Genomic DNA, 22,881 nt, shown 5'->3' with positions numbered 1-22,881 from the left:
ACAGGATAATAAAGAGCATTATCATTAGATTTGATAAGAATGTCATTGATGACTTAAAATACCAATTTGGTTATTGTGACAACCATGAAAACCAGACTACATGTGATTAAGAAGTCCGTATATAGTGATAAGATTACAGTTTCTATGGGCCACCTAATTTTGATGGAGGGAGAGCAGTTCCAATTAAAGTATGTTCAAGATTGAGAACTAAATTTGAATAGAGGTAAAGTAGCCATTCAGTTTTGTTAACTTTCTCATTTTTTAAAGATGTATGCAAACTCACACTGAAATTTTGTTCCAAGCATTAACAGAAAATTAGAGGCCTACTGATAGAATTGTCTGTCACACTTCTGTAGTTGACACACTTCTAAGGTAATTTTCGTGAGAGGAGATTCATTACAGCTTTTTAAAGCTTAGTTTTAAAGACATTTTTTAAGAACCAAAATTATTTGCATGTTTTAGATGAACTCGAAGAAATGTTGAATCCAATGGGAACTGTTCAAACAAATCCATATACTGAAAATGCAACAGCTTTGCATATTAAATTTCCAGAGAATAAAAAACAACCTTATTATTACCCTCCCTTCGATAAGGTAAGCTAATTATTTAAAGGGCCACTATGCATGAAATAATTGAATGATTAGTTCCTCTGTGTATAGTTTAAGCTCTGTCTGTCTCAAAACTTCCCATACAATGACAGCTTTGTTGAGTGGGAAGACCATGGATCAGGGAGCCTTCTTAACTCTGTTAGTTCTGGCTTTATCACTAAGTAAGAAAAGGTACCTCCAGGCTGGGCACAGTGGGTCACGCCTATAATCCCAGCACTTTGGGAGGCCAAGGCGGGCAGATCACCTGAGGTTGGGAGTTCGAGACCAGCCTGACGAACATGGAGAAGCCCTGTCTCTACTAAAAATACAAAATTAGCTGGGCATGGTGGCACATGCCTGTAATCCCAGCTACTCGGGAGGCTGAGCAGGAGAATCGCTTGAACCCGGGAGGCAAAGGTTGCAGTGAGCCAAGATTGTGCTGTTGCACTCCAGCCTGGGCAACAAAAGTGAAACTCTATCTCAAAAAAAACAAAAAAGGCACCTCTGGAGTTCACTTTTCTTATTTATAAAATGAAGAAATCAAAATTGTTCTATAAATTTATAAAAAGGGCTATAAATATTTTTATATGTAACTCTGAATATATAAAATGTTCAGTGAAACATGCCCTGCATGTTGTTTCAAATATTACAGGTATAATCACTGCTGTATTAGAATTGATATTCAAAGAACAATTGATTTTTGTTGAATATGTCTGTTAGTGGCGCTTCCTAATGTAGTTATTTTATAGAATCTATAGTAAGGACTTCATTTCTAAATATATTTCTTTAATATACATACTGCATGTCTTGGGGATAAGGAGATTATCTAATGGGGGCTAAATATAGGGCTATGGTAATTTACAGGCTAAGAGAGCTGAGCTGTCATATTTTATCTTTAGGTTTGGCATGGTGTTTTTTGTTTTAAAAAATGGAGTCTCTCTGTGTCGTCCAGGCTGGAGTGCAATGGCACAATTATTGAGCCTCAAATTCCTTGCCTCAAGCAATTGTCCTGCCTCAGCATCCTGGGTGCTGGGATTACAAGTGAGAGCCACTGCACCTGGTAGTGTTGATTGTTTTTGTTTTTGTTTTTGCCTTTTTTTTTGAGACGGAGTCTTGCTCTTTCGCCCAGACTGGAGTGCAGTGGTGCAATCTCGGCTCACTGCAAGCTCCACCTCCCAGGTTCACGCCATTCTTCTGTCTCAGCCTCCCAAGTAGCTGGGACTACAGGCGCCTGCCACCACACCTGGCTAATTTTTTGTATTTTTTAGTAAAGACGGGGTTTCACCGTGTTAGCCAGGATGGGGTAGTGTTGGTTTTCATAAGGAAATCTTTGAACAAATTCTCAGAAAATAGGAGGCAGGCACCATGGTTCAAGCCTGTGATCCCATCAACTTGGGAGTCTGAACCAGAAGGATCACTTGAGGCTCGGAGTTCAAGATAGCCTGCACAACTTAGAGAGACCCTTGTCTGTACAAAAACTTAAAAGTTAGCTGGGTGTGGTGGCATGTGCCTGTAGTCCCAGCTAGTCTGGAGACTGAGGCGGGAGGACTACTTGAGCCCAGTAATTTGAGACTGCAGTGACCTATGGTCATGCCACTGTGCTCCAGCCTGGGCAACAGAGAGAGACCCTGTCTCTGGGGGGAAAAAATGTTCAGAAAATAAGCTGGAAGTTTATTTAATTTCCTCAATCCGCTTGAGTACGAACTGCCTTTGAAGATTGATATTATACTTTATAAATACTTAAAGTATTATGCAAATTAAATTTATGTAATTCACTGTTTCTTTCTTCATTTTCATTATAATTGGATTTTATCCATCTAAGGAGTAATTTTTTATTTCAAGTTTTTAAAATGTTTTTCTGAACAATAATTTACAACCAGATTAAATTTTGTGCTTATTATAATAGAAATTTCAAATGTGGCAAGAACCACATACCTTAGTACACACTGAGTAGAAAAAGCTACATTTTGACTCATCCAATATATTTATGTAGTGTCTTTAGTTATTCCTTCGCTAGAAATTTATCCATAAGCTGTAGCTACTCGTGATACATTTAATAGTCCTAACTGTGACTATTATGTTCGGTTACGATGTGTGTTCAACAGTTATAGGCTCTTTTGGCTCAAATGAAATGCTTTTTGAAGTACTTTTACAAATATAGCCTCCTGTATTTGCAAATATAAGTTATTTTTAAAGACTATTTCAAGAGAAGTTTTATTTCACTGTTGCTCCAGTCATCTGCAAATGGTCATTAAATATTTCTTTTGCCTTTCTAATCCCTTGGACAGTCTTTCTTGAGGAAGATCAGTTTGGCATAGAGATTTTAGTCTTTAAATATATATAAGACAGGGACAGCAGCCTTTAGTTGCATCTGCTTGAGGCTGAGGTGGGATAATTGCCTGAGTCCAGGAGTTCAAGGCCAGCTTGGGCAACATAGACCCCATCTCAAAAACAAACAAAAAATGGGTGAATAAGTAAGTATATGCATATTGATCTCCTTTAATTGTACAAGTTAGATATGGTTATCATAATGTAAATAATACAGATGTAAAAACTGAAAGTTTCCCCAAATCCTATTCTTTTTATTTAATATAATGCTTGTTGTAATCATTTGTGTTGTGTTTTGCTTTTCAGGTTAATTTTATGGTTATTGGTTAATTTAAATAGCCATAATCTTATTTTATTCTTATAATCCTATGTAATAGAATGGGAATTATAGCATTTAAAAATTATTTTATTCTTAGTAATTTATTTTTAGTTATTTATTTTTTTTTACAGAGATGAGGTCTCGCCATGTTGCTCTGGCTGGGCTTAGGAAATCCTCCTGCCTTGGCCTCCCACAGTGCTGGGATTAAAGGTGTGGGCCACCACACCCAGCTGATCTAATTATTTACTTATTGATCTTCCTGCTGGACAAATGGGTTTCTATCTTAGCAAGAATGAGGGCCCCCCCTTTGAAGTTAATGAATTTTAACTTATTTTTAGACTTCCCCTTGTCATTACTTCTACTTTTGGTGTCTGTTAATTGAAGAAAAAATGACAAAAGCTTATTCTACAATTTAGTAACTACGTGTTTTTGCGTCTTCTTAACTAGAATACACTTACTTATATTTAAAAGAAAATTTTTGACATATATATGCTAGCTGGTACTTATTTTATATACAGACAATTTTAGTGCTTCCTAGGAGTCATAATCCCTTATAGTGATACCATCGTTTCCCTGTTGTCAAGAGTTTAAAGCACTTGAGAAGCATGATTTTGCTTTTAAAATTCATGTTTCTGTTACAAAGCATAGCAATGCCAGATCTTATGTAGTCTAAGTATAAATGTAGTCATTTACACTTAAAATTCTACAAATATGAGAGCCAAAATTCATTTTCTTTAACTTTTTTAAACAGATTATTGAAAAGGCTGCTGAGATTGCAAGCAGTGATAGTGCTAATGTGTCAGTAAGTATCAAGAGTTTTAAATGACCCTTATGGAGTTGTGCACATTATTAGGTATCTTTGCTTCATAATAATGAACTCACAGAAGATCATAACTCATATGCAAGAACAGTCTGTGAGTGTGGGTAAGTATGCACATAACAATGTTTTGTTAAATGGCAGCCCAATTTGTGGGTGATCTGGGTTCAGTGGGCAAGCCCTTTTCTGATACAAGTACAGGTTTAGCAGGTAATCTATAAGGGATTCTGTGGCAACTCATAGATTAACATTGCTGTCATAGTGAATATTACTTAGTTTAATGAGGAGACTGTATTTCTCTCAGGTAACAAAGCAGATTTAGTAGTAAGCACACGCATCATCATGCAAGCGATCCAAATTTCTTCCGTCTTGGTGCTCTGCCATATTTGACATGTATTTTCTATTTCATGGTTTAATATTACTGCTTTATCTTCCTACTTTACTATATTCCAGCCAGCAGGAACAGGAAAAACAATAGTAGTGGTCACACCCCATTCTTATTCAGGATATCATTAGTATGTTTCATTTCTGCTTACATGTCATTGGCCAGATCTTACTGTCCATGCCTAAGTACATGCACATCTGAGAGGTACAGTCTTTAGCCAGGCTGACAGTCACGTGAATGGCTAAGAGTAAGAGATTCTAGTACTAAAGGAAGAAGTGGAGAATGGATATTGAGAGTCAAATAGTAGTCTCTGCCACATATACTATTCCCATTTGTTTCTACGCAGATACTGCAAATAGGTTACTTTGTTGACTTGGATTGCTATATCTATATCTATATCTGTATATCTATATCTACATATATATAAACATATATATACCATCTGTGCTTTTTTTTTTTTTTTTTTTTTTTATATTTTTTGAGACGGAGTCTCGCTCTGTCGCCCAGGCTGGAGTGCAGTGGCCGGATCTCAGCTCACTGCAAGCTCCGCCTCCCGGGTTCGGGCCATTCTCCTGTCTCAGCCTCCTGAGTAGCTGGGACTACAGGCGCCCGCCACCTCGCCCGGCTAGTTTTTTGTATTTTTTAGTAGAGACGGGGTTTCACCGTGTTAGCCAGGATGGTCTCGATCTCCTGACCTAGTGATCCGCCCGTCTCGGCCTCCCAAAGTGCTGGGATTACAGGCTTGAGCCACCGCGCCCAGCCCCATCTGTGCTTTTTTATTTAATTTTTTGGCTCTTTCTAGTTTGACTTTGTTGAGCTGTAATCCGATAATCTCTTGTCATCGGTTTACAACTTTTAAGTCTGTTTAGCAAAGCCATTCTACCTGTGGCATGGCAGTGTTATAGAGACTAGGAGGCAAACTTGAGACAATGTCTATATTTTTCTCATTCTTACAGAATCAAAGCACTATTTAATTTTGGCCAGTTGGTGAAATATCTGGCCTAGGCTGTCTTCTCCTTTGCCGTTAGAGCTCTCAGAATCTTTCCCTAGTTTCTCAGTGTGAGTCATCTGCTACTGCTTTCTTATTAGTGTTTTTGGCTTAAATTTTGTCTTTTGAATTTGAATGCTTGACCTCAGGAAAGAGAGCAGTAGTGCCAGGCTCCTGGTCTTTACAGTTTATGAAAGGCTCTGGGCCAGTTTGGGACTATAGTAGCCAAATTCTTCCTCCCTCTGTCTTTTTTCCCAGAGTTTTGTGTTATTCAGGTTTCTGGAGACAGTTTCAGATAATAATTTAATTTGCAAACATTGTGCAAATTTTAATAGCCTAAATTATATATATGGCCTGATAAAAATTTGCATGATCAGTTGATGAGGCTGGTGTGATAGGATCATTGTGTTTGACGGCTTTTTCTTGCTGAGCATGTAGACTTGAGAACGGCCTGGAAACTCTAAGAAGTAAGAGTTTATTTAAAAAGTAAAATAGTAATTTAAAAGTGGAAGCAATCTCAGAGACTAGTTTAAAAAAATGTGTGTTTGTGTATAAATTTAAAAAATAAAAGAAAATCTTTAAAATGAGACAACTGCAAGAGCAGTTACGTTTAATGATACAAAACAAATTTCTTACAGCTGTTAATTTATCAGCTTATTAGGCAATTACTGAAACAGATAATTACAGTTTAAGCTTAGGAGATACAGTTACACAGGCAGGTCTTGGTTCAAGTGCCTCTGTCTCATTACCCTTTATAAGACAATATTGCTCCTTGAACCTCTGATAAGTGAATTAATTTTTACTATTTCCACCATAAATTTGTACCTGACCTAAATCAGAGAGTTCTCTACACACTGAGCATGCAGTAATCTTGCCCAGGTCTGATACACTTTTAAAATTTGTTTTTTTTATTAGGCACAAAGTACAATTAATGAATGGTAAGGGTGGGTGTGATGGCTCACCTCTATAATCCCAGCACTTTGAGAGGTCAAGGTAGGAGGATTGCTTGAACCCAGGAATTTGAGACCATCCTGGGCCATATAGTGAGACCCGATCTCCACCAAAAAAAAAAAAAAAAAAAAAAAAAAAAGAAGTATTAACTGGGCGTGGTGGCATGTGCCTGTAGTCCCAGCTACTTGGGGGGATGAGGTAGAAGGATAGCTTGAGCCTGGGAATTTGAGGCTGGTATGACAGGGTAAGACTCTGTGTCTTTAAAAAAAAAAATTTGTAAACCAAAAATGGAAGTTTCTCTCTTTGACTCCCACCTACCTTCCTCTCCAGAGCTAACTGTAAACAGTTTAATTTGTAGCTATTAATCCTAACTTTATATGTAAATATCTCCCCCTTTAAAAATAGATGAGATCTAGCTATTTATATGTATATATTGTTTCTACTTTTTTCATTTAATATACTTTGTGGATATTGTCATGTGAGTATGAATAGGTCTACTTTTTAAAAAATACCTTTCTAACATTCTGTAGCATTAATTATTAGTATCTATTAGATTTTTCTTTTCTTTTTTTTTTGTTTTTGAGACAGTCTCACTCTGTCGCCAGGCTGGAGTGTGGTGGCATGATCTCAGCTCACTGCAATCTCTGTCTCCTGAGTTCAAGCGATTCCCTTGCCTCAGCCTCCCAAGTAGCTGGGAGGCACGTACAGGCGCGTGCCACCATGCCCAGCTAATTTTTTGTATTTTAGTAGATATAGGGTTTCACCATGTTGACCGGAATGGTCTCAATCTCTTGACTTCGTGATCTGCCCACCTCGGCCTCCCAAAGTGCTGGGTTTACAGGCATGAGCCACCACGCCTGGCCACATCATGCCCTTTTACCCCTTAATTCTTCAGTATTTCCTTTAAAAAATGGCATTTTTATACATAACCTGAGTACATTCATAAAAGTCAGGAAAATAATTCAGTTCTATGTAATCTACAGATTTTATTCAAATTTAGCCAGTTTGCTCAGTCATGTGCTTTATGAGTCTTGGATCCAACCTCTGGTTACTTGTTGCATTTCATTGCCAGGTAGCTTTAGTTTCCTTCAGTCTGAAACAGTTCTTCATTGTTTCTTTTTTAATCTTGAATGACTGACATTTCTGAAGACTACAGGCCAATTATTTTATAGAATGTCCCTTAGTTTGGATTTGCCTGATGTTTTGTCATGTTTAGGATCCCAGTTACGCATTTTTAGTGTGAATATCAAAGAAGTAAAGGTGTAGTTTTCTTACTGCATTTTATCAGGAGGCAGTATCGATTTTTACTACTACGCTGGATGTTAACGGTTATCCCTTGGTTAGTATGGTGTCTGCTAGGTTTTTCTACTATAAATAAATAAATAAATAAATAAATGTTTTATGGGGGCATATTTTGACACTAACATTCTATTTCAGATCAAGCTGTCACCCACTTCTTTTTGCATTCACTAATACATCTTACTTGAATCAATGTTACTGCAGTGGGTTGCCAATTTTAAATCTTACTTTTCCTTTTGGATTTATTAGTTGGCTTATAAAATAGGATAGAGGCTTTTCTTCTTATCTATCTGTCTGTCTATCGATCTATCTATCTATCTATCTATCTATCTATCTTTTTAGAGTCAGGGTCTTGCTCTGTTGCCTGGGCTGGAGTGCAGTGGTGCAGGCATAGCTCACTGCAACCTTGAACTCCTTTTCCCCCATTCATCTCTTTTTTCTTTCTTCTTTTTTTTTTAACTTATAGGAAATGGATTTGTGATTTCCATTTTATTCAATGATTTGTAATTAGTTACTGTCATTTATCTTAATGTTTAATTTATCCCAGATGTGGCTCGTGGGAGCCCGTTTAAGCTGTCTCTTGTCTCTTGCTTTGTCCCTGTCATTCTTTGAGCATTTACTTCTTTCCATTACAACAGCGTATTCCACACTCATCTAATACTTTCCCTACCCCAGCCTTGGAATCAGGCATTTCTCTGGAGAGTTTCATTTTTTATATTCAGTTTATTCCTTTTATTTGTGAAAAGTATGTAGGGATTTTATATTCAGTTTATTCCTTTTATTTGTGAAAGTATGTAGGGATGGATGGATGGATGGATGATAGATGGATGGATGGATGGATGGATGGATGGATGGATGGATGGACAAACAAATGGATGGACGGAATGGATTGACAGGGTCTCTCTTTGTTGCCCAGACTGGAGTGCAGTGACACGATCATGGGTCACTGCAGCCTGGACCTCCTGAGCTCAAGTGATCCTCCCACCTCAGCCTCCTGAGTAGCTAGAACTGCAAGCACATGCCACTATACCTGGCTATTTTTAAAATTTTTTTTACTTTCTATTTTTTTAGTAGAGACAGGGGTCTCACTTTGTTTCCCAGGCTGTTCTTGAACTCCTGGGTTCAAGCAGTCTTCCTGCCTTAGCCTCCCAAAGTGCTGGGATTACAGGCCTGAGCCACTATACCTGGCCTTAGTAAGACCTAGGCCCTGGATATGCTGATTGCCCTTGGGTATATGTAAGTAAGTGCTCTTTGGAGAATGCAGGGATGCAATGGCTTCCAGGCCTTCCTGTGAAACAGAGCTAGACAATATATATTGGTTTACCTCCTATGTTTGGGAAAATAAACATACACAGAGATATATTTATTTATCTGTTAAAGACCATGAGTTCTCGTCAATGCCTCTAATACGGATGTATTCACACTGTATATATTCTAGTCTTTGTCTTTTCATATTTGTAATTCCCTTTTCTAATAATGAGAAATCTGGATTTCTATTGGCTTTGGTATATTTACTTATTTGCTCAATTCCCTGTTTGTAATCAGTCTTCTAGTCTTATAACTGTCTTCTTAGTCTCCACCTCATTATCCTTGACTGCTTTGTGTTGATCAAGTCTGTATGTCTGGGCAACACTTAATTAGCTCAACCGTCTGTCCCCAACAAGCACACTGTTAACATGCCATCTGAATCTCCAGCCCTTGTGAAGATGACAGATGAGTTTGTGGCCTTCCATAGAGAAGGGAAAGGAACCACGTTTGTGTTTTCCCATGTGCTTATAAAGCAAGGTGTTTGTTTTATTTTGGTCAGTAATCATTATTATAATATGTGTGTTTGTGATTTTTAAAAAACAGTAGAAAATAGAGTTGTGATTTTTCATTGCTTTCTACCACTTTTATCATCTTATTTTGGTACAAGCATTTGAACATTTAAGTTCTTCAGTTATACTGCACAGTATAATTTTTCACTACTGATATTTTTGTTGTTTTATAAAAGAATCTAACATTTTGTGTTTTTTTTAAGGCTTTTTGGTAGTTTTAACCTTGGCATTATTCAATGTTGTGCTTTTCATACCTCAATAAACAATAACAGTACAATTATGCAGTTCCACTGCTCTCCCTACGTAGCTTATTCTAAGGTCTTCAGGGTATTTACTTACAGTAGTCTGTAGAGGTCTAATTTGGATCGACCAAATTATACTCAGCCTGCTAGCTTTTTGCTAGCTTTTTGAACATAACAGTTGTCTGCCTTTCTCTGACATGAACAATTTACACTCTGTGTTGTTTGCAATAACAGGTTTGGCTAGGAGTTTCGTTTTCAAATTCTGAAGACTTTTTTTTTTTTTTTTTTTTGGTGAAGCAGAGTCTCGCTCTGTTGCCAGGCTGGAGTACAGTCGTGCGATCTCGGCTCACTGCAACTTCCACCTCCCGGATTCAAGTGATTCTCCTGCTTCAGCCTCCCAAGTAGCTGCGATTACAGGCGCGCACCACCATGCCCAGCTAATTTTTGTATTTTTAGTAGAGATGGGGTTTCACCATGTTGGCCAGGGTGGTCTCGATCTCTTGACCTCGTTATCTGCCTGCCTCATCCTCCCAAACTGCTGGGATTACAGGCATGAGCCAACATGTCCGGCTGGTGACATCATTTTTTAATGAAGCCCAGTTATGCACCCTTTGTAGGTTGAATCTCTACATACAAAACCACTATAATTAGGTCTTTTTGTGTTTTAGCCTTTTTATGTTTATTTTCTTTAGTACAGTGAACCTTAATCTGCCTACTTACAAGATCCCAAGAATTTGGAATTTACTTATTTGATTTGTCTTTGGCTATCTTAAAGAAGATATGGTAGAATGCATCCTCTTTAATTTATTAAAACTTGGAATTCTTCAGCTTGTTAGAACAGAAGCTTCTCATGTTTTTTATATTTTTTCAATGTTGATATTTGAAAGGCAGTACAGAACATTTGGAAAAATTATTATCTTATGGGAATAAAGTTATAAAAAATCTGTAAAACTTTTTATGGCCGGACACAGTGGCTCATGCCTTCAACACTTTGGAAGGCCGAGGCAGGTGGATTGCTTGAGCTCAGGAGTTTGAGACCAACCTGGGCAGCATGGAGAAACCCCATCTCTACAAAAAATATAAAAATATAAAAATATGAAAAGTGTGGTGATGCTCGTCTGTGGTCCCAGCTACTCAAAAGGCTGAGTTGGGAGGATCGCTTAAGTCCAGGAGGTTGAAACTGCAGTGAGCCAGATTGTGCCACTGCATTGCAGCCTGGGTGACAGAGAGAGACCCAGTGAGACCCTATCTCAAGATACAAACAAGCAAAACCCTTTTCTAACATAATGGAAGATGAATCTATAATGAAATCCTAAGGGAAACAAGGGTGTTTGACTCGTAACCCTAACCTGTAAAGTTGATGTTTGAGAAGATAATATTTCTTTGTGTCTTTGTCAGTGGTGGACACTAAGCAAGAGATTCCTTGGGTTTGACACAGCGTGTTAATTTCTACTTAAAGAAAATGCAATGGAGCATATTTCACTCTCCATTTCATTTCAGTGACCGTGAGGGCATGTAGCATACTTCCTTTGACTTAGTTTTCCAGGGTCTGGTAATTTTCCTATCTTACTAACTTTTATGTCAATTATTCCCAGGTAGCTAATATTTTTAGATACTGGAAAGAAGTCATATATTGATCATCCTCAATTACTAGAATAAATAAGAGATTTAGGCAAAACACCTAGAACATACATGTGTATGTGTGCCTGCCTGCCTGTCTCTCTGCCTGCCTGCCTTTTTCTGTCTACTTAACATCATTTTTTAATGAAGCCCAGTTATGCACCCTTTCTGATATGCTAATCAGAAAACTGATCTCCTAACGATTAGCTTATTTGTGTTTTTCAGGGACCTTTATTCTAGATGTAACTTCCCAAAGATCTCTATTATAGAGAATTTGTGAATTATCTCCTAGTCTGTTTTGTTTAGTTATTTAAGCCTATTAAGTTATCTATTATAATAGGATATAGCTTGATTCACAATTTTAATGTAAATATGTTAATGAGAAATTTGTTTTCATTTTTTAAATTTTTTAAATTTTTTTTTTTTTTTTTTTTTTTGAGACAAAGTCTTGCTCTTGTCCCCCAGCTGGAGTGCAATGGCGCGATCACGGCTCACTGCAACCTCTGCCTCCCGGGTTCAAGTGATTCTCCTGCCTCAGCCTCCCAAGTAGCTGGGATTATAGGCGCCTGCCACCATGCCTGGGTAATTTTTGTATTTTTAGTAGAGATGAGGTCTTACTATGTTGGCCAGGCTGGTCTAGAGCTCCTGACCTCAGGTGATTCACCCGCCTCGGACCCCCAAAGTGCTGGGATTACAGGTGTGAGCCACCGCGCCCGGCCTTGTTTTCATTTTTTATATTCAGTTTATATATTGTCTGCTCTGTACTAGGGATATACATGGGAAGAAGATATCATTTCCATTTTGAGGTGAGTTTATCGTTTGAGAGCATGAAAAGTAGAATGAACAACATTTTTAAAAAATGCTAATAGGTATCGTTGCAGTATGCAGTAGAGGATACAGCAAACCGAGTGGAATTGTTAATATTAGAGTATAATTTGTGAGATTTAGAGCAACTGGAAAAGTATGAGGCCATGTTTTTGAGGTCCTTATATCCTTTGAGACTATCTTGAATTTTATTCTATAGATAATGGCAGAGCCAGGGAAAGGTTTTAAATATAAAACATTACAGTTACGTCAGGAAGGCTGTAGACAGAATATCAGAACTGTTTATTGGCCAATTGGTACTTGTTCATCACCTTGGTTTCTCTCTACCCAGTCTACAAGATAGTGGCAAACGATCCTTTTTCCACTTCTTAGTTACAATTTCCAGCCATTCTACCCTACACTTCGGTCACATTGGGAGAAATGTGCTAGAAAGACTCAGAGTCTTCAGTTTCTCACGCATTTTCATGCATGTCTTTATTGCCATTGTGATGACAAGAAAGTAAGTAAGTGTTTAAATCTCCACTAACAGCTGGACAAACTGAAGAGAATACAAGTATTAACTTAATCTTTCTTTGTATCATAACAAAATATTTAACTCTTAAAGTAAACTTTTAGCTTAGGAAAGCTTAAACTTTCAACTTAATTTAACAAAGTTAAGCAACTTTGGTTATGATCTGTCTTTGGTCTGTTTTCTTCTCAGTAATGTGTCTCCTTGAAGGACAATATCCAAAAGTCACTTCTCTTACTTAATAAAATTATACTTAGTATTTCCATTCTAGCTGTATGCTGTTTTGAATTGGATTACTTTTAAAACTAGTAATATGATAATTCTATTTATTTTCGTGTTCATTTGAAATCCCAGTTAAAATAATGTCAGGTATAAAATAATATTAGGGTATAAATCCTTACAGGATCTTCTCAGATAATTTTGGAAAGAGATTTTTAGGGAAAATATGTTTTGATTAAAGTGGTATAATTTTGATGTAAGCATGGTTCCACACACCTCCTTCTTTTAATGTTAGTGGATTTCAGAGAGTCTGGATCCAAAACAACATAGGCTATATTCTTTTTTTAGTATATTTTGTTGTAGGAATTGGAAAGGAAAATGAGAGAACTGTATTTTTCCCGTGTTTAGTTTTAGCCAATATTTGATTCGTAATCTAAGGAGATTTTAGGTTTTTGAGTCAAGGCACAAGCCAAGAAGGCTTTACTTTTGTTTTTAACCTCCTATGATTTTTGTTTATGGAATTTGAAAATTAAAGAAACTCAGTTCAAAGAGTAAATGACTTGGTTGCGGGTGTTTGTTTGTTTGTTTTTATCGTTTTTGAGACAGGGTCTTGCTCTGTCACCCAAACTGGAATGCAGTGGTACAATCTCGGCTCACTGCAGCCTCTGCCTCCCAGGCTCAAGTGATTCTCCTGCCTCAGCCTCCTGCGTAGCTGGGACTACAGGCATGCACCACTATGCCCGGCTAATTTTTTTTTTGTTTTTGTTTTTGTATTTTGTATTTTTTGTAGAGGCGGATTTTCACCATGTTGCCCAGGCTAGTCTCAAACTCCTGAGCTCAGGCAGTCCACCCGCGTTGGCCTCCCAAGCTGTTGGGAGTGCAGGCGTGAGCCACCTTGCCCGGCCTGACTTGGAGTTTTATCTAAAAAGCAATACTGCCACCCAGTGTTTACACAGTTTACATTTTTAGATTTTTAGAAACTATTTTGAGAATCTCATCATCCTTAGCTTAGAAATTATTCAAGGATCTGCCTTTTTTTTTTTTTTATGGAATTATATTTTTGTATCTCACGTACTTATGTTCATTTACTATATATAAATGTATATAAATTTACTGAATGTTTGCCAGTGGCATTTGCACAATTAAATTCCATAATGAGCATTTTACTTTCATAGAGTCGAGGTGGAAAAAAGTTTCTTCCTGTATTGAAAGAAATCTTGGACAGGGATCCCTTGTCTCAACTGTGTGAAAATGAAATGGATCTTATTTGGACTTTGCGACAAGACTGCCGAGAGATTTTCCCACAATCATTGCCAAAATTACTGCTGTCAATCAAGTGGAATAAACTTGAGGATGTTGCTCAGGTAACAAAAGATCGTTTCTGTAACTTTTTTTGGGTGTATGGTACTTGGTTGGATTCACATGAAGTATCCTTTTCTCATAGGTGTATTTTCATAGATAGGATAATTTAAGCAGGAGAAATTTTGAGACTTTAAACTCTTATACTCTAAGTAGTAGACCAGAATATTTCCAGGATTTAAAATCTCAGATTTTGGGTAGGATTGCCGTACCTTTCACCAAATACAGTTGAAACATTGATCTTGGGACAATTATCTATCAAAAGTACCACTTGCTGAGACCTGGGTACCTTCTACCAGCTTCATCAGTGAACTCAAGAGTTTTAAATCTTTTAGACTCTTTGCAATGCCTGTTCTAGAATGAATGTCCATTGTTTGAAAATTACATCTATTACAGAGAATAAATAATGTTTTAGATAATATATCATTCAGGTCAATTTCAACATTCATTTCAGTTGTCCAGTATTGCTGAATGTATGCCTTTTGGCAGAATAGAAAAAAGACCATTTTGCTTCAAAAAACCACCAAATTGTAGTTCCTTGATTTAGTTTTCAAGACCCTGCCAAAAAGCACTGGCATTTATTCAATTCAAACAACCCACCAGTGCTCAATAGAAAGCCCTTGAAATGGTTTTTTTGATCAGAACAAATAAATTTGCTCTACTAAAATAACCAGATTTTTTCATGTTACTTATTTAAGTTCAATGAATCTCTCTAGTATGTAGTCTTAGTAAATCTATAGTGACTAAAAATTTAGTGAAGAAATACAGATTTATCTTAATTATATGCATTTTAAAAATCTTTGGATTTATTGTTTTGCTTCTCAAATTAAGCGTAGAAAGGATTTCTTTTGTGTTCACTTTTAGTGTCTAAAGATCTTTGGAGCCAGGCATGGTAACACACACCTCTAGTCCCAGCACTTTGGGAGGCCAAGGCAGGTGGATCACTTGAGCCCAGGAGTTCCAGACCAGCCTGGGCAACATGGCAAAACCCTGTCTCTACAAAAAATACAAAAATTAGCTAGACATGGTGGCATGTGCCTGTAGTCCTAGCTGCTTGAGAGGCTGAAATGGGAGGATTATTTGAATCTGGGAGGTTGAGGCTGCAGTGAGCCAAATGCCATTGCACTCTACCCTGGGCAACAGAGTGAGACCTTGTCTCAAAAAAATAAAATGGCTGGGGTCTGTGGCTCATGTCTGTAATCCCACCACTTTGGGAGGCTGAGGTGGGCAGATCAGGAGGTTGAGACCAGCTCAGCAATTTGAGACCAGCCTGGGCAACACAGCGAAACCTTGTCTCTACAACAAATACAAAAATTGGCCGGACGTGGTGGTGCACGTCTGTTTCAGCTGCTGGGGAGGCTGGGGCTGGAGGATCATTTGAGCCCAGGAGGCTGAGGTTGCAGTGAGCCGAGATTGTGCCATTGCATTCTAGCCTGGGTGACAGAGGGAGACCTGTCTCAAATCAATCAATCAATCAATCGATCTTTGGAAACGTGTTATATAATTACATTATTGTATGTACCTCAATTAAACTTGTTTCCACCTTAGACCAAATTAGACTGAAAAGGAACTATTTTATTTTAATTGCTGTAGAATAGTTATTGTCTTCTAGCCACTCGTGTATTATCTAAATTCAGGATTCGTTTTCCATGAACCTTCAGTAATGGAAAACAAGATCTAAGCATTTTTTTACTTGACACATTTGCCTGTTTCTTTTGGATAGTGTCTAGTGCTGAGTGCATGTCTAAGAAATACATCATATTATTATTTCATTAGAATCACAATGGAAAGCATTTCTTGCTGTACTCTTAAAAGCTGTCTTATAGAGAGATTTGGTGAGTTTTTGGCAATTTAATTTTACACTTACATGATTTAATTTTTAATAATTATAAATAATCTTACCAACGTCATTACTTTCCAATGGTAAAGTTGTTTTTAACCACAACATTGCTGAACCTCTAGTATTACATAATCTTATCTCTCCTTTTCAGTGTTATTTATGGGCAGTGTTTTCCAAGTATTAACTGGAGAGATGAGGAGTTTTTTTTATTACTACTATTTCAAAACCTCAGGAAATGGTCTCTTCCCAACTCTTCTGCCCGTAAAGAAGACTGCTGGTCCATTAGGGCCTTGGGCAAAGCAAGGAGGGGGGCTCTGTTAGTGAGAAAAACTGGGGATGAGGTTGGTGCTATGTCTTTACACCAGTATTTCTGAACCTGTTTTCATCACTATACCCTTAGGAGCTTTTATAGACTTTTTTCCCCCCAATAACCCATGAGATTTTGATTCTATAGATACATGATACATCTGTTCATGTACTGTATGTGTATCTGTGCTTTATACATAAAAAAAGAGCAAGCTTTATTCAATATAGGGTTAAGAATAGCTAAGAAAAACTTAAGTTTAAAGTTAAAATTTAGGCTGGGTATGGTGACTCAAGCCTGTAATCCCAGCACTTTGGGAAGCAGAGGTGGGAAGATCACTTGAGCCTAGGAATTTGAGACCAGCAACATAGCGAGACCCTATCTCTATAAAAATAAATAAATGAAATGAAATTAGCTAGGCATGGTGGCGTGTGCCTGTAGTCCTGGCTACTCAGGAGGCTAAGTTGGGAGGATCGCTTTTACCCAGGAGTTCAAGGCTGCAGTGAGCTATGATGGTGCCACTGCACTCCAGGCTGGATAACAGAATGAGACCCTGTCTCTTAAAAAAAAATTTAAAAATTAGTAGGCATTTCACTGTATTTGCTAAGTAACTATGTAATTTATTCACATAGGTGAATTGTAATGTATCAAATTACATATATAAATTAACAATTTATGCTGAGGGCAGTGGCTCACGCCTCTAATCCCAGACTTCGCGAGGCTAAGGCGGGTGGATCACCTGAGGTCAGGAGTCCGAGAAGAGCCTGGCCAACATGGTGAAACCCCATCTCAAAAAAAAAAAAAAAAAAATTAGCCGGGCATGGTGGCGGGTGCCTGTAATTCCAGCTACTCGGGAGGCTGAGGCAGGAGAATCGCTTGAATCCGGGAGGGGGAGGTTGTAGTGAACCATGATTGCACTATTGTACTCCAGCCTGGGCATCAAGAGTGAAACTCTGTCTCAAAAAATAAGTTAACAATTTATATAAATATATACTAATAATAGAGAAATTAAATTTTTAAAAATCATTCAGAAGTATTGTTTTCCCAAAAATATTTTTAAAATGTAAAACAACTGAAAAAATTAAGCTAATTTTTAAAAAATTACCTTTAGTTAACTTTTATTTACTTTTGCTTGATATGAGAAAATTCCTTTTAACTTAGCTGGTAGATTCTCATTTAGATATTGTTGACTTTTTGGGGAGGGCTTGGCATAGTTAATGATAGGTTGAATAACTTGTAGAATTAAGTAATAAAATATAAACTGTTTTACTGAATTCTCAAAGCTTAATTGGTCTGAGAATCACACTTAACATCCACAAGATAGTCAGCAAGCTTGCAGGCCTCTCCCAATATGACTTTGAGCAATCAATTGAAAGAAAATCCTCTAATCACTGCCATCTATTTGCGATAGTTTTATAGCATTAATCTTGCATACATATCATATACATTCCATGACATTGATGTCAATGGTGTTTATGTGATACCCAGGAAAATACAATGAGAGAAATTAAATACTAAGGAATAAGATTTTATCAGATGGGGTTGAGCTTTAGGAAGGCTACAAATTCAACATTTTTTTCTCTCTCACCCATAAAATGTATTTGGGGGTAAGTACTTCATAGCTTTTCAAACTTATCTACAGAATGTTTCAACAACAAAGATAATCTTTATTAGTCTGTATTAACAGGAATGGATTTCTGAGGCATCAGTAATTAAAAGTGTGCTTTGCCTTCTTTTGACATATCTCGGTGCTCCTGTGTGTCAAGGAAAATTAGATTACTTTTGTCCCCCATTATTTCTGAACCAGTTTCATTTTTTAAACAGCTTCAGGCGCTGCTTCAGATTTGGCCTAAACTGCCCCCCCGGGAGGCCCTAGAGCTTCTGGATTTCAACTATCCAGACCAGTACGTTCGAGAATATGCTGTAGGCTGCCTGCGACAGATGAGGTATCTTCTGCAGGTGGTTTTCTTTGGGGAAAGGAATAACTTGGGTGGGTTTGGGACGAGAGTGTCTCCTTGATGTCTCATAAGAAAGAAAAGGGCTCAGAATTATTCACAGTTGAAAGCATTTGCTCATGTCCTCCTGCCGTGTCCCCCACTCAATGTTTATACTAGAAAAAAAGCAAAAGCTTACTGGGTCAGAAAGTCCTCAAGATCACCCTCAGGTTTGATGACTCACTAGGAGGACTCAGAACTCAGCACATAGTCACTTACAGATATAATTTATTGCAGCAAAAGGATACAGAGCAAAATTTAAGGAGGGAAAAATGTTCATGGAGTGAAGTCATGATTCCTCAGGCATGCATAAGCTTGTAAGAGTTCTTTTCCAGTGAAGTTACCTCGAACACTTCTAATTCTATCAGGAGTTGTGATAATACAAGTCTGCAAGGGAAGCTTGTTAGAGACCTGGTGGCCAGGGTTTTTACTGGCAGCTATCACATAAGCACCCTCTGCCTAGCATGTACCAGATTTCTATACTCCCAGCAGTAAAGTGGATATACAACATAAACCATTGTTTGCACAAATAGTTTAGGTGCAGTGAGCTACTGTTATCAATTAGGAGGATGGTGGGAACCCTTCTGAAATCTTAATTCCCAGATGCTAGCCATGGGTCAATCCTATAAGCAGACTTGTTAGAGGATAGCAGCCAAGCCTGCTGTGTTACCCCTTTTCTTCACACAGTCTATCCACCCTCCAGAATTAAGAAATGCTAATTTTTGTCATGGGTTTAAATATAAATATATATATATATATATATATATATATATATATATATATATATATATAGCAAATACATTACAGTTAAAGTTGAAGTCCTCATAGTTTCCTTATCCAGTCTTGATTACTTCTCTTCCTTCCCAGAGGCAGACATTATCATGAATTTGGTGTGTATGCTTCTATATCACATTTTTCTGTTTCATATATATCTATGAAGATATAGACATGGAATTGTTATTGCACAAATGTGTCTTGCCATAGGCATTAGTTTATATCTTGCTTTTTAAAAATTCATCCAGACGGCTGGGTATGGTGGCTTATGCCTGTAATCCCTGCACTTTGGGAGGCCGAGGCGGGCAGATCACTTGAGGTCGGGAGTTTGAGATCAGCCTGGCCAACATGGTAAAACCCCATCTCTACTAAAAATACAAAAAAATTAGCCAGCATGGTGGCCAGTGCCTGTAATCCTAGCTACTCAGGAGGCTGAGGCAGAAGAATCACTTGAACCCAGGAGACAGAGGTTGCAGTGGGCTGAGATCGTGCCACTGCACTCCAGCCTGGTCGACAGAGCAAGACTCCGTCTCCAAAAAAAAAAAAAACATTCAGCCAGGTGTGGTGGCTCACACCTGTAATCCCATCACTATGGGAGACAAACGTAGGCAGATGGATGAGCCCAGCAGTTTGAGACCAGCCTGGGCAACATGGTTAAGCCCCATCTTTACCAAAAATACAGAGACATTAAACTGGGCGTGGAGGTGCGCACCTGTGGTCCCAGCTACTTGGGAGGCTGAGGTGGGAGGATCACTTGAGCCCTGGAGGCGGAGGTTGCAGGAGCTGAGATGGTGCCACTACACTCTAGCCTGGGTGACAGAGTGAGACCCTGTCTCAAAAAATAAAATGCAAATACATAAATAAATAAAAATAAAAATTCAGCATTAGGTTTTTAAGGTTAGTCTCTCCCATTATGTTTAAATGTTGTTTATTCCTTTCACGACTGTGTAATATTCTGTCATAGGGATATATCTTATTTAATTTATTCCCTATTAAGGAACCTTTAAGTTTTCTCCACATTTCCCTATTATAAATAATGCTTCAGTGAACATGTTTGTAGTCTCCCTTGGTTGGTGCATTTGTGAGAATCTGAGATTCACTGAAGAAATGACTGTCTCAGACAATGAAGTTTATCCATTTTCTTTCTAACTTCAAAAATGAGGCTTATGTACTTTATCGTTTTTGAAAAATAAAAGCCCACAAAATAGTATAGATACTATAATCCTTTTTTCTTTTTAAAATTTTGTATGTTTTAAGCTGTGTAATAGCCAAAAGAAATTACACAGACTCACCAATAGTGCTTATTTCTGGGGAGTGAAATTAGAAGTGTGAGAGAAGAGGAAATTCCTTCTATTCCTATACTTTCTAGTTTTTACACTATTTATAGGTTATATAATGGGCATGAATTTTACACTAAACCTAATCAAGATTGTGTTATAGGTGGTTGTAAAAAATGAATTCCCAGTTACTTCACCATCTCTTTAAGTTTGCATTGGAGACCTCTTGTGGAGGGGCCACCTGGTTCTCCTTGGGCTGAGCCAAGTGTTTTTGTTTTTTGTTTTTGTTTTTTTTGGAGATGGAGTCTTGCTCTGTCACCCAGGCTGGAGTGCAGTGGCCAGATCTCAGCTCACTGCAAGCTCCGCCTCCCGGGTTTACCCCATTCTCCTGCCTCAGCCTCCCGAGTAGCTGGGACTACAGGCGCCCGCCATCTCGCCCGGCTAGTTTTTTGTATTTTTTTAGTAGAGACGGGGTTTCACCGGGTTAGCCAGGATGGTCTCGATCTCCTGACCTCGTGATCCACCCGTCTCGGCCTCCCAAAGTGCTGGGATTACAGGCTTGAGCCACCGCGCCCGGCCCCAAGTGTTTTTCTTAAATGTATTGATCCCTCTGAGGAGATATCTGTGATCCGTATATTCCACATAGCTAATTCTGGTGGTTTTTCTGTTGTGAAATTTTCTGGTTATGAGTTTTTGGTTTTGGTATATAGTGCCCTGGGTTTCAGTCCCAGATATCTGCCTTAGACTAACTAATTTCTTAACCATTTATTACCCAACACTATGGAGAGTAAGTGGAGCACTTGGGGCACTTGGGCTTCGTACCTTATACTGGTGGAATTGCCTCTGATGGGAATGTGTTTACAGGTGAATGGTTTGGAGATTGACACAAAGTAGAGAACCACTAACCTTAATTAATTCAGCTCAGTTAATTACAATGTTATCTATTATATTATTTCAATGATCAATTCCCACTTATAAATGTATTCACTTTCTCATCCTTCACACTCTTTGAAGTTAAGATTTTAATTGTACTTTGGCTATCTGGGAGGACTTACTTAACCCGAATGACAGCAAAGGAAAATAAATTGTGAAAGTACTGATGGAATTTTTATTTTAAAAATAATTGTTGGCCGGGCGCGGTGGCTCAAGCCTGTAATCCCAGCACTTTGGGAGGCCGAGACGGGCGGATCACGAGGTCAGGATCGAGACCATCCTGGTTAACACGGTGAAACCCCGTCTCTACTAAAAAATACAAAAAACTAGCCGGCCGAGGTGGCGGACGCCTGTAGTCCCAGCTACTCGGGAGGCGGAGGCAGGAGAATGGCGTGAACCCGGGAGGCGGAGCTTGCAGTGAGCTGAGATCCCGGCCACTGCACTCCAGCCTGGGTGACAGCGCGAGACTCCGTCTCAAAAAAAAAAAAAAAAAAAAATTGTTTGACCGAGCACAAACTTTTTAGCATGATCAGAAATCAGTATTAAAGTACCTCGTATTTTTGGTAACTCTTAGCTGACTGGAAATACAGTCATGAATTTTAACAATCTGTAATAGTCCATTTTCACACCATTATAAAGAAACACCTGAGACTGGGTAATTTATAAAGGAAAGAGGTTTAATTGATTCACAGTTCCCCATGACTAGGGAGGCCTCACAAAACTTAAAATTATGGTAGAAGGCGAAGGGGAAGCAAGTAGCATCTTCACAAGGTGGCAGGAAAAGAGAAAGAGCAGGGGAAACCACCACTTGTGAAGCCATCAGATCTCATGAGAACTCACTCACTGTCATGAGAATAGCATGGAGGGCCACAATGATTCAATCACCTCCCACCAGCATGCTCCTTTGACACGTGAGAATCACAGGGATTATAATTCAAGGTGAGATTTGGGTAGGGACAAAAGCCAGACCATATCACAATCTAATTCATGTGATTAAAATATCTTTAGTATCTGTTCTTTGACCCTCTTCACTCCCCTTTCCCCATCTGAAATCTTCAGCTTTTTTTGTGATGTTGTAACAGTGGTACAGTGAAGGCAAGCATGTAACAAGCCTGGCCCAAAAGAACCATTGTGTTTCAACAAGTTCACATTTGATAGTTTGATAGGGAGGGATCTTTTTCTGGCACAGGTTGTTTGGTTACTCACTGTGTCTTTTGTTTCTTTCAGTGATGAAGAACTTTCGCAGTATCTTTTACAACTGGTGCAAGTTTTAAAATATGAGCCTTTTCTTGATTGTGCCCTCTCTAGATTCCTATTAGAAAGAGCACTTGGTAATCGGAGGATAGGGCAGTTTCTATTTTGGCATCTTAGGTAAGTCTTTTATATTTCAATTTGAGCCCATCAGGTGCTTTAGTAACTATAAACCAGCATAATATATTTAATAGAAAAATAGCTGCTTTAGTTTTTTTCTGAACAATTTATAATAACGTTTATA

At 38.2% G+C, this 22,881-nt stretch overlaps 1 protein-coding gene across 3 annotated transcripts in view; it reads left to right on the top strand.

The window, feature by feature from the left end:
• The window catches only part of PIK3CB (phosphatidylinositol-4,5-bisphosphate 3-kinase catalytic subunit beta), a 188,594-nt gene that overhangs the window by 130,448 nt on the left and 35,265 nt on the right, over positions 1 to 22,881 (top strand). For all 3 annotated transcript variants that reach the window (XM_050779675.1, XM_050779677.1, XM_050779676.1), the window contains 5 exons: positions 463 to 593; positions 3,986 to 4,036; positions 14,081 to 14,269; positions 18,233 to 18,354; positions 22,614 to 22,757. In XM_050779675.1, the coding sequence (XP_050635632.1) occupies positions 463 to 593; positions 3,986 to 4,036; positions 14,081 to 14,269; positions 18,233 to 18,354; positions 22,614 to 22,757 (637 nt within the window). The remainder of the gene's footprint in view (positions 1 to 462; positions 594 to 3,985; positions 4,037 to 14,080; positions 14,270 to 18,232; positions 18,355 to 22,613; positions 22,758 to 22,881) is intronic.

This window comes from Macaca thibetana, chromosome 2, assembly GCF_024542745.1.
Source record: "Macaca thibetana thibetana isolate TM-01 chromosome 2, ASM2454274v1, whole genome shotgun sequence".
NCBI lineage: Eukaryota > Metazoa > Chordata > Mammalia > Primates > Cercopithecidae > Macaca > Macaca thibetana.
Note: the sequence above shows the minus strand (reverse complement) of the source record. Positions and strands in the feature narration are given on the sequence as shown.